At 46.2% G+C, this 12,588-nt stretch overlaps 1 protein-coding gene across 1 annotated transcript in view; it reads left to right on the top strand.

The window, feature by feature from the left end:
* LOC118083077 (neuronal PAS domain-containing protein 4-like) overlaps nt 1-12,588 on the top strand; it is a 30,841-nt gene that overhangs the window by 1,156 nt on the left and 17,097 nt on the right. The window contains exons 2-3 of the mRNA XM_060273055.1: nt 2,985-3,101; nt 10,310-10,476. Coding sequence (XP_060129038.1) covers nt 2,985-3,101; nt 10,310-10,476 — 284 coding nt within the window. The remainder of the gene's footprint in view (nt 1-2,984; nt 3,102-10,309; nt 10,477-12,588) is intronic.

Raw genomic sequence — 12,588 nt, 5'->3', positions numbered from 1 at the left:
CTGGCCAAATGACCTGGAAGCTGTACGCCAGCTCCCTCGGCCAATAACGTGAGATGAGCGCCGCAACCCCAGAGTCGGTCACGGCTGGACCTAACGGTCAGGGGTCCCTTTACCTTTAAGCTGCGTACCTTACTGTACCTCTGAAGCACATTTGAAGCAAATTCCTACCCACCCCTCCAAAGAACTCTGCAAGCTGTAGTTTGTTAAGGGTTGCAGGGAGTTGTGAGATCTAAACAAGTGTCCAGAGGGGGAAACAGGAATTCAAATGTGCTTCAAAGTTATAGGTGGGTACACAGCCCCAGGCTGCGTACGTGCCGTACATTTAAAGCACGTGACACCCACCCCCAAAAATAACAATTCTGCGAACTGTAGTTTGTTAAGGGTGCTTGTGATCATAGGTCTGTGGTGGGTCAACTATAGTTCCTGGGGCTATATGTTTTAAATATGCTTTAAATGCATGGTGTGTACACACAGCTTTCATTTTTTAATTCATAGATGCAGAGACTGAAATCTGTCTGCATGTTAATCTCATCGCCCTCAGAAGCCCTTGCCTCTAATCCCATATATTTAAAGGCTGGCTGTGGTTGTTCGGCAGAGTAGGGAAAGCACTCGGTGCATGCTCAAGGGTCTTTTTATATTCTGTTTACATCTTGACCTCTGGCACTGAATTTTGCAGCTGAGCCCTTTTCACAAATTAGCTTCTTGGATGTGTCGGAGCGTTCTAGGAATAAATTTCCGGTTGTATTCCTCGTTTTAAAGAACCCTCTTCCCCTGACCTCCCCTGACTGCTCAACGTCCATTGTTTCAGTCTCCGAAGTGTCCCTTTGTCTTCGAAGTAGGGCAGTTTTTTCTCCTGATGTAAGACTCTGGGCAGCAAGCATGATCGGGGTGGAAAAATTATATGCATCAAAAACTTTTGAAGCTGGTTCCTATAGAGTTTTGGCAGTCCTATTCCCCTCCTTATACAGCGCCGGCCTCTAAAAGATTGATGCTGGCTAATGAAAATTTGATGCAGGGTAGTGAAAGTTTGATGCTGGTGTCATGCTCCAACACGGGTAGAGGTCAGGGTTAGAAAGTTCGTTTCCAATTCATAAAAGAGGCAGAAAAACCACAACAAACATTTAAAGTACATGGCTTCCCTCCAAGGATCCCGGGAACTGTAGTTTATTAGGAGTGCCTGGGAAGTGTATCCCCATAAGGGTAAACTTCTTTTCCCAGGAGTCTTTGGGGAAAGCTGTGTGCTTTAAATGTAGTTCAAATGAATTGTGTGGATGTGAACAAAGTCACTGCTCAGTCGTCACTGAAGAATTAAGCAGTGTACAGATGCAGTCTTAGTAAGCCATCGTTCTCATAACATATTAATGGTAAATATATTAAATCCCGGTATAATAAATAACTAAGGGCCAAAGTAGAACTTAATGCTAAACACATCATCTGAAAATATGTCTCTGGTTTGCGTTTTGTTTTTTATAGTTAGCAGCATATATAAATTCAATCAATAAAACAAATAGTTCCTTTTTAACCAGGCCTTTGGTTGATCTGATTGACATCCTATGCTCTTTTTAAAATAAGGCACTTTTTTGAGGGGGTGTGTGTTATTGGGTTGTTGTTTTTATTTTGATTGTGGTTTTTTATATTGTGGTTTTTATGTTGGTCTTTTCTGTGAACCGCCCTGAGACCTCCAGGTATAGGGCAGTAAATAAATTCAATAAATAAATAAAAATAAACTAGGCCTGCCGCCAAACTTTGCAGTGTGAACTGCTCCCTGTCATGGGCTCCAGCCAGTCAGCCATGCCCTTTCCCAGGATACTCCATTACTCCCCCACCACAATTTTCCATTCCTGTCCTGCAACAAACAGTGTTCCATTGGCACTAAGCATGCTCAGTCGTCATTGGGCTGTTGGAGGTTCTCTGACTCCTGCTGCTTGCTTAAAAGTCACCCCCCCCTTAAGGTTCTCTTTGTACTTCTGCAAAGCCTTGAAGCTTTCCCCCCTTGTGCACAAACAGCGCCTTTTGGCCACATGAGGAATGATCTTCAAAAGGAGTCTGTGCTTTTACGGACACCCATTTACATTTGCTATCTCTATGCCCATATATTTTGATGGCGTTGTTTCACTGCGTGTTTTAAACTGGTTTTTAAATATTTTGTAAACCACTTGATGCTCTGGCATTAAGCAGGTTGCTGCTGCTGCTGCTGTTGTTGTTACTAAAACAGCGGTGGATTTTTATCAGGGCTGTTGCACGTAGCTCAATGCTTTCCTCCCCGTCACAGCCCCCAATGACAATTCTCAATGGCATAATTAAAGCTTCTTTTTGTTTACACAGGCTCTACCAATATCAAAATCTAACAATATCCATAGTAGTCAATTTTGTTTTAGTGTTCACATGAGCTCAACACCAAACTAGATGTTATAGGTAAAGGTAAAGGTACCCCTGACCATTAGGTCCAGTCGCAGACGACTCTGGGGTTGCGTGCTCATCTCGCTTTACTGGCTGAGGGAGCCGGTGTACAGCTTCCAGGTCATGTGGCCAGCATGACTAAGCCACTTCTGGCAAACCAGAGCAGCGCACGGAAACGCCGTTTACCTTCCCGCTGGAGCGGTACCTATTTATCTACTTGCACTTTTTTGCGTGCTTTTGAACTGCTAGGTGGGCAGGAGCTGGGACCAAACAACGGGAGCTCACCCTATCGCAGGGATTCGAACCGCCAACCTTCTGATCGGCAAGCCCAAGAGGCTCTGTGGTTTAGACCACAGCGCCACCCGCATCCTTACTAGACGAGAACCCTATTATTGAATTTCCCACATTTCTTTTCTTTTCTTTTTTTAAAAAAAGGAGCTAGGGTGGGACCAGTTTGGATTGGGCTGTGGCCAGCTGAAAGTACTGCACTAGTGATAATCCTTTACCTGACAGAACTATGACTTAGCATGGCATTAAACCCCCAAGACTCCCTCCCTCCTCTCAGTGTTTCCCTCACTTTCCAGAACGATGACCATCTTGTGTGAAAACTGCCGCAAGCCAATCAGGACAGAGACCTGCATCTCGAGATGCCCAACTGCATCTGTCTCCGGGCGGGAGAATAGGACCACAAAGCCATTCAGGTTAGAGACTATCCTGCTCTCTTTCCCTACCTGAGTCTACATTGCGGGCAAGGTAGGGGAAGAACCAACTGACTCCAGTCAACTTTCTTGGTGCAAAAATCCTCCTATACATGTGCACACCATCTAAAAATAATGTTACCGCCCCGCCCCCTTTAGAACTACTGGTTTTCTGCCTTGTGTCCAAATTTATTAATCTACTGAAGCTGTGGCATTTAGCTACAATCCTCTGCAGACTTACCATGGGATGTGGAGCAACTTCCAAGTAAATATGCATAGGATTGCATTGTAAAAGTCTCTTCCTTTCAAACCAGCATCTCATCTGCCTACTGCTCAACTGTTCCCAATTTAAGTGGGAAACTTACAGAAACCACTCCCGGCTTCTGATTGGATCCCGGAATGTCCCATTTTTGGGTCTGGAGCTCTGGCTGCTTCCTGCAGGAGCACCAAAAACAAGCATCCCAATTGGGACCACTTAGATACTGGAGGGTATGCATCTGTTATAGCAGGGATATGAAACCTCCGCAACCTTCCAGTTGTTTCCGGACTCCAACTCCCATTGTCCTGACAATTGGCCATGCTGGCTGGGGATGGTGGGAGTTGGGAATCCAACAAGACCTGGAGAGCCACAGGTTCACTATCCCTGCGCTAAGGCTTTCTGTGGCTGGAGCGTCGCTGGTATTCTTTCTGTAGCCAGCAGCTGACGCTCAGTGAGTAAACACCATTAGTTCCTTACGATATTTTAGGGTTAGCAGCACAGCTGTTCCGAAGCATCTGCAAAGCACTTGCTTCGTCTGCCGGGACGGGAGATGTGCTCAACGCTAGATGCCAGCAGCAGAGCAGAGAGCCAACCTGAGCAGTTCAGCCAATGCCAAACCAGACCTGTCACCTGTGGCAGCACGTCAACTGGCAGAGGCTGTCCTGGTCCCACTAACCGATGAATCATTGAGGCTGCAAATGCTTACATGGCCAGGCTCCAGATGGAAGCTGCGGATCCTATCTATCTCCAGGTTGCGCATTAAAGCATCTCCAGCAGAATTGTAAAGTGGGAGGCATGAAATCCTCTTCCTGGATGAACATCTGTTGGAGACTCTTCTAGGGGAGAAGCTCAAGTATGACGTGGGCCTCGTTTGACTATATCCATGCCATACATTTAAAGCATTATGATGCCTGCTTTAAACAGCTATGGCTTTCCCTCAAAGGATTCTGGGAGCTGCAGTTTGTTTAGGGTGCTAAGTGTTGTTAAGAGCAGTGCTCCCCCCCCCTAAAAAAATGCTCACATTTTCCTACTCATATTGAAATACTGTCCCTCAATGAGGCCAAACTTAGAATCACAAAATGTTTAGGGGTATGCGTGCCCCCCAGAAAAAAAGCACTGGTTAAGAGTACCCGGAAGTAGCTGCTCCTGGTTGCAAACTTTGCCCCAGGATGTGAACGGAAATCGCACGCTGGAGGCGCACATGCAGCGGGAGGCCCCATTAGCGGAAGCATGCCTCCGGATAAGATCGGTTTCAGCTTAAGAACAGACCTCCGGAACGAATTAAGTTTATAACCAGAGGTACCACTGCACTTTGGTTTAAACACCAGTGGTCAGGGAAGGGCCATAGCTCAGTGGCTCTATAGCTCACAACACTTGTCCAGGTCCAATCCCTGGCTTCTGCAGGCAAGACAACCTTTCTGAAACTCTGGAGTGCCACTGTCTATCTGCACAGACTACCCTCCCGCCAACCTCGTGCCCTCCAGGGGTTTTGGACTACAGCTTCCATCCTTCTTGACCATGCTGGCTGGGGCTGATGGGAGTTGTAGTCCAGCAACATCTATGGGGCACCTGGTTGGGGGAAAGACAATATTGAGCTAGGTGGGCCTAACTTGATATAAGGCAGCTTATCCTTGCACTGGCCCCTGGGAAGGTGAGTCTACTCTGCACCACCAATTCTTTAAAGTTCCCAGCTCCAAGAGATGGGAGTGCTGACGCCTGTCTGCCAGCTTCCAGCCCCTTTGCATAGCTGCATGCCTCGCATGGCTGCCCGGCGGTTGTCATGGGAACCATCACATACAATAACTGAAGTGCATATTGAATTTCTATGCTGAATGGTCCGCTTTCAGCAGCACAGAATCCTCCCGAATCCATCTGCTCTTTTCTCCCTCCTGATCTCTAATGCTACTGTTTCTTTATTGATCACCTTTTTTTCTAAGCTCTCCCTGGGGCTCCTTTGCAAAAAGAAAAGAAGAGAGAGAGACAGATTGAAGTAGCGCAAGAACAAACAAAAGAAAACAGGGGTTTAGCCAGCTAAAAAGTAAATGCTTTCTTTTAAAAAGCAAAAGCAAAACTCTCAAAAAGTGCTTTCTGTCTCTGGATGAAGTGTGGATGGTCAGATACAAAGGAGGGCAGAATCTTTGTTTCTGGGGGAATCAGCGGTCAACATCTGGAGGACCACAGAACCCTGATTTCATAGTCACAGACTACTCCTTTTCTTCTCCCTCCATGAAAACTGCACATACTCATATCCCTTCTTTTGCACAACTATGAAAAAACAGGAGTCTTCTGCCCCCATTTGCATCTGTTCCCCTGCTTAATATGGTTGCTCTTCTGCACCAACTTCAGGTTGAGCAGATAGAATCATAGATTCATAGAGTTGGAAGAGACCACAAGGGCCATCCAGTCCAATCCCCTGCCAAGCAGGAAACACTATCAAAGCATTCTTGACATATGCCTGTCAAGCCTCCACTTGAAGACCTCCAAAGGAGACTCCACCACACTCCTTGGTAGCAAATTCCACTGCCGAACAGCTCTTACTGTCAGGAAGTTCTTCCTAATGTTCAGGTGGAATCTTCTTTCTTGTAGCTTAAATCCATTGCTCCGTGTCCGCTTCTCTGGAGCAGCAGAAAACAACCTTTCACCCTCTTCTATATGACATCCTTTTATATACCGGTATTTGAACATGGCTGTCATATCACCCCTTAACCTTCTCTTCTCCAGGCTAAACATACCCAGCGCCCTAAGCCGTTCCTCATAAGGCATTGTTTCCAGGCCTTTGACCATTTTGGTTGCCCTCCTCTGGACACGTTCCAGCTTGTCAGTGTCGTCCTTGAACTGTGGTGTCCAGAACTGGACACAGTACTCCAGGTGAGGTCTGACTAGAGCAGAATACAGTGGTACTATTACCTCTCTTGATCTAGATGCTATACTCCTATTGATGCAGCCCAGAATTGCATTGGCTTTTAAAGCTGCTGCATCACACTGTTGACTCATGTCTAGTTTGTGGTCTACCAAGACTCCTAGATCCTTTTCCTAGATATCCAGGCTGCTACATTCCATTCCTTAGCCAGGCATGGGAAACTGAAGACCCAGGGGCCAAATGTGGCCCTGCAAAGCTCTCTTTCTGGCACTTGGGTCTTTCCATCTTCAGCCACACACCCTCTCTGTTCTTGAACTCTGATAATGCCTCTTGCTTGCTGTCAGAAGCAAGCCAGCAGTAAATTACACCCAGCAAGTTGGAGTTAAATCTTTGTTAGCAAAAAACAACAACAAGTGCCACAAACATGGTGGGGTGTCAGGCCTAATGAGCACAGCAACTCATCTCCATCTTGCCCCCCATGAAGCAGTTGCTGAGACTGAAGGTCCTTGCCTTCCCACAGCCCATCTCAGTTTCCTCTTCTCCGATGTTTTCCCCAAGCAATCAGAGACTGCGCCTGCTTGCAGTCTTTTGCTGCTCTGCCTGTTTCATGCCTCTTCTGGTTCTGGGAGATTGGGGGGGGGAGGGGATCTCATCACAGCAGGAGGGGGAGACACCCATGCTTCTTCACTATCCTGACACGTCTCTGCCTCTTGGCCTCCCACATCCCATTCTTCAGCTTCTGCCTCTGATTCTGAACTTCTCTCTGCCACAGACTCTCCCAGCTCGCAGAGCCCTGTTACCTCTTCAGCTTCCAACTTCTCCTCTTCCCAGTCTTCTTCCTCTGACCTCTCAACGCTTCCCACCACCATTCCCTGGGCTCTGAGCCTCCTTCCCTTGGGGGTTCCCCAGATGGTGTCTTCCACCGTTCCTCTGCCTAGTTGGAGGACACAGAAAGGTGTGCAGGTCTCGGCAGAAACTAATCTACTCTACAAAGGTAAAATTTGCATCCATTGCTCCACCTAAGTCAACTGATGGAGGAAGAGTCAAGGGAACTCACCCTCCATCCTGCCATCAGGAACTCAGTACCACCTCTGCTGTTGGGGGAAGACTATACCCCTTGGAGAAGCATATGCCTTCAAGCACACCAGGCTCACAGAGGGAGTATCACTGGCAGGAGAGGCATGGCCATTTGTTGAGACATCTCCACAAATATTATCTGGCCTCGGACTCCTGATGCTGTTCTTGGACTCCCTAGCTCTGTTTGTAGCAATCTGTCCCTGTAGCCGGACCTGTATTGCTGTAAGCCTTGAACAAAGCTTTGTCTCTTTCCTGCATGTAAGTGCCTCTGTCATAGCATTTGGGATGGCAGCCGTAACAACATGGGTTCGACACCACTGAAGGCACTGGGACTTACTTTTGAGTAAACCTGCAGTGGGTTGTGCTGTTAAGTCAGAACTGTGACTAATGCAGTTTTTCTCTGCCACTGTTAAGTGTGCAGAGCATTAAAAAAAACACCCTATAATTCATACCTTACAGCACAGAATGATCATTAATATTCCTGTTTTATACTCAGAAGGCACTGAAGCTGACAGAGAATGGCTTGCTCAAGGCCATCCAAAGAATTCATCACCGATGAGCAGAATTCAAGATGACCAACCTAAGGAATTATCTAAAAGTTAGCACCTTCCTCACCTTCCTGATATGAAATGATAAACCCCTTTGTGTGGTGGTAGCTCCACAGAGGGGCTTAACATTTGAAAGTGATTCCCCATGTGGATGGATAAGGCCCAACCATGTGATAAGGTGTCGTACTAGTTGCCAAGGGCTGAGGGGAATATGAGGCACTGATGTGGACACTTGACACCCTCTAAAATTTTTTTATCCAGTATGCACCTTTGTCTTTTGCTAGGGCCGGCCCTGCCTTTAGGCAGAGTGAGGCCGTTTCCTCAGGTGGCAGATACTGAGGGGTGAGAAGTGGGAGTGAAATACAGCAGAGTGGTTTTGCCCCATACCTGCCCTGCTCCCCTAAGCTAGCCTGTTGCCCTCAAGCTGTGTAGGAACATGCTGTCCCATCGCCATTGTTGAAATAAGATTCAACAGCCAGTCTAGTGAGTTTCCGTACATGGAATGTGAGGGGCTGCCATCTTGTTCTTCGCCTCAGGAAGCAAAAGGTCTTAGGCTGTCCCTGTCTTTTTGAAAGTCCTCTGTAACCCTATGCAAACCAACTGCTTGGCAAACTATGAGTGATCTTCCCTCAGTCCAACAGTTGCCTCCGAGGCCTGGTTGCTGCCAGACTGTTAAACCTGGGGTAACCTGTATCTCTTCACACTTGATCTTAGTCAAAAGGCTGGAGCTGTATCACTTCAGCTTGGAATAATAATAATAATAATAATAATAATAATAATAATAATAATAATAAATGCCACCCATCTGACTTGGTTGCCCCAGCCCCTCTGGGCGGCTTCCGATAACTTATAACACAGTAAGACATTTTTAAAAAATTAAAAACTTCCCTAAATAGGGCTGCCTTCAGATGTCTTCTAAAAGTCAAATAGTTGTTTATTTCCTTGACATTTGATGAGAAGGCCCTCTGCCTGGTTCCCTGAAACCTCACTTTTTGTACTGAGGGAACCGCCAGAAGGCCTTCGAAGCTGGATCTCAGTGAAAGCTCACACAATTAAACAGATCTCCATTCAGAAAAATGCCCTGCACATAGAAAAGTAGCATATCAAGAAGGAAGCTGGGATAGAATCCTTCTCTCTGGTACATGGCGTCCTTTATGGATGGATTTTGGGTTGTTGGTTTTTTTTTTATAGAGGAGCATTCAGTCCACCTGAAATATGAAGTGGAACATCCAAGACTGAGATTTACCCTGTCAGGGGAAAATTAAGCCTGAATCACACAGGCCTGCAATGGTCTCTCTTGAACAGTTTAGCACAGTCGCTTTGGGCCCATTATGTGTCTGAATGCTGGTGAAATTGTCTCTTCAGTGAGAAATCATATACATCGGGGAGAGTTTTCATTTTCAGAAAAAGTCTCCTACTGTGCCGTTCACGGAGCCTTAAGTTATAAACCCATCTGGAATAGTTGCTGTTCACACCACTGTGAAATGGTCCTGTGTGAGGAATTATTCTCTTTGTCCCCTTAAGTGAGGTAAAACATTCTTCTGACAACTGTGCCTTCTAAATTTTAAAAGGCAAAGTTGTCATAATAATATTTTACCTCATTTGTTGTTTCCAGTGGGGAACGATTCATGGCATCATATACATATAATGAAACACTGGTCGCATGAGAGGGAACTTGCTTAGTTCGGAAGCCTTTCTCCTAAAATGGATCATTTCCGCTTGCACCACATAGGATGCACTTACAAGGAGAGACCTACGATGAATTCGATTCCATTCACTTTTAAACAAATTAGAAGCTACCTAATTTGTTCTTCTCAAACCGGCGCTCAAATGGAAACAAAGCTATCCTTCAAATTTCACACTTCTCTAAAAGTTGCAGGGCAGCTCTTCAAGCAGCGTGTACGAAAATGCATAGACTGTGTGTATGTGTAAAAATGCATTGCCTTGGGGAAAATAACAGACAAAAATGCATTACACTGGGATAAACTGCCAGATATACAAAAATGCTGGTGAATTCTTATGGGGGGGGGGGAATCATACATTGCTGCAGAAAAGTGAAGAACTGAATTTGAGATTGGAAAAATTGGAAAGTGAGGAGAACCCAAGTTATCAGATGTCTATCCTTATGTATAAAGTATATCACCCATGTAAAACTGAGGTGAATTTTTTACTTGACTAAAGTCAAAATGGCAGTGGAGATTAGGATCCCATCTGCACTATAGATTTAAAGCAGCCTGGGAACTCTTCCTCATGAACTGTGGGGAATTCACGGCCTCTGTATGTTTCGGGGGGGGGGGATCAACTTGCAGTCTTATATTGGAGCTACAAGCCCTCTTTATTGTATGAAAATTGGGGGTGGTCATGTGAATCAAACTGTCTCATAAGTTGGAAGTGTTGTAGGAACTTCGTGGTGCCATGCTAAGTAAATTGTCGAGTTGTCTCATATCTTGCAACTCTTGGTCATCAGGTCAACTAAAGGTGCTTCCAAGGCTCGCCGGGATCAGATCAACGCTGAGCTGCAGAATCTGCGCTCCCTTCTGCCCATCTTGGAGCAAGAGAAGGAGCGCCTCTCATACCTTCATACCATGGCTCTTGTCTGCTTCTACATACGAGAGACGCAGCTTTTCCCCCCAGGTGAATATTAAGCCTCTCTTGCGATGACTGTTCCGATTAACGCTGACTCAGACTGTGGCGAAGTCTCTCCAATGTGATGTAGGATGGGAGATGTTTCAATGATGATGGTTCAATGACATCTGGAGCACAACAAGTTGGTGGCCCATTCCTGATGTAAAATGTTTGCACATGTGGCGAGCGGTCACAGTGCTGACCTCCTTCTCACCAACCTTACTTTATCAAGATGCGTTCAGAAAAACAGCAACGAAGGTGGTGAAGACATTATACCTTGATTTGGGGTGGGGTGAGGAGAAGTGACTATTGGGTTGAATAATCTTAGAAATCACAGGTCTGTAAGTAATCAGTCGACAGCCAGCCTCCAAGCTTGCTTCCATTCAAAAGCTGTTCCAGAAGATGAGTAGACTGAGTTATATATGACACAATTTAAAGTACATTCAGCACCTATTTCAAACACGTGAATCCTCCCTAGCCTAGAACTGTCACTTTCCCCTCACAGAGCTACAGTCCCCAGAACCCTTTGCAAACTACAGTTCCCAGGATTATTTGAGGGAAGCCACGTGCATTAAATGTGTGTTGAATGTGCTTTGAATGGATGGTGCCAATCTTCCTCATGTGTCTTATCCAATGTTCACTATGCCAAAGACAAAGAAAACCCTGTGGGGTTTTCACATCTGTTTGCTTGCATCTGCTCACAGGGGTGGCTTATAACTTCCTTTTATGAAAATATTTATAACTCTCTTCTTCTTTCTTCTTTGGTGATCACTCGTAGCTGAGCAAGATTGTCTTCCATGAACATGGTCTTAACAGTGAGTCCATAAGTGACTGTGGAGGCCAATTCTGGATCCACACGTCCTTCCACAGTGGGGACATAGATTTCCAGGTGGAAGTAGATCCAACTAGAGCGCTCAAAGGCCAGTGTTTCCCAGTGATCAGTGCTTATACTACATTTTTTAAGATTTGCCTTGAGAGCGTCTTTAAACCTCCTTTGTTGTCCACCGGTATTTTGCTTTCCATTCTTAAGCTGGGAATAGAGCAGTTGCTTTGGAAGATGATAATCAGGCATCCGAACAGCATGACCAGTCCAACGAAGTTGATGTTGAAGAATGCTATATATCAGATTGGGATCTGAGCAGGGAACAAGAAGACATTTGAAACAGTCACTCCATTAATACAGGAGGGTCTGGGGTGGGCATGGGAATTGCTGACACTTACCAAGATGGGGCAGGACAGGGTGGTGGTGAGGTCAGGACTCCCTAAGCACCTGATTGGCTCTGTCGGTGCATCTATGGAGCCCCACCTGCCTTTAAAGGTAAAGGGTAAAGGGACCCCTGACCATTAGGTCCAGTCGTGGACGACTCTGGGGTTGCAAGGCTCATCTTGCTTTACTGGCCGAGGGAGCCGGCGTACAGCTTCCGGGTCATGTGGCCAGCATGACTAAGCCACTTCTGGCGAACCAGAGCAGCGCATGGAAACGCCGTTTACCTTCCTGCCAGAGCGGTACCTATTTATCTACTTGCACTTGATGTGCTTTTGAACTGCTAGGTTGGCAGGAGCTGGGACCAGACAATGGGAGCTCACCCCACCACGGGGATTCGAACCGCTGACCTTCTGATTGGCAAGCCCTAGACTCTGTGGTTTAACCCACATTGCCACCCGCCACCTGCCTTTACTCCTGCACTATTCATGGAAGTGGCAAGGACTGTACCAGGACACCAGACCCCTCCATACCAGCTGCTCCTCTATTAATAAAACTAAAGCATATAAAACAATAAATGGCAACAATAATCTTAAAGCACAGAAAAGCTGATTTCCCCTATTATTAGTCAACAGTAAACACCGCCACCGCGAATTCAGACTGGAAATGTTCGCACATGCATTCTGCAATGGCACATTTTCTCTTGCTTCCCCTTCACAGGGGAAACTGCAGTTTTCATCAGGAAAACGGTGTCAGGGAAAGGGTTAAGCAGCCTCCCCCCCCCAACCCTGCAAACACCATGACCCCAACCTGACCCTCCACCACTACCAGTGGGCTGGTGGCTGAACTGTATGAATTTCTGGTTGTGGATCTTCCTTGTCATGTCTAAATGCACCCTTATTTCTATTTAAAGGAGA

This window comes from Zootoca vivipara, chromosome 3 (genome assembly GCF_963506605.1).
Source record: "Zootoca vivipara chromosome 3, rZooViv1.1, whole genome shotgun sequence".
Taxonomy (NCBI): Eukaryota; Metazoa; Chordata; class Lepidosauria; order Squamata; family Lacertidae; genus Zootoca; species Zootoca vivipara.
The sequence above is the reverse complement of the archived record's forward strand: the minus strand, read 5'-3'. Positions and strand labels throughout refer to the sequence as shown.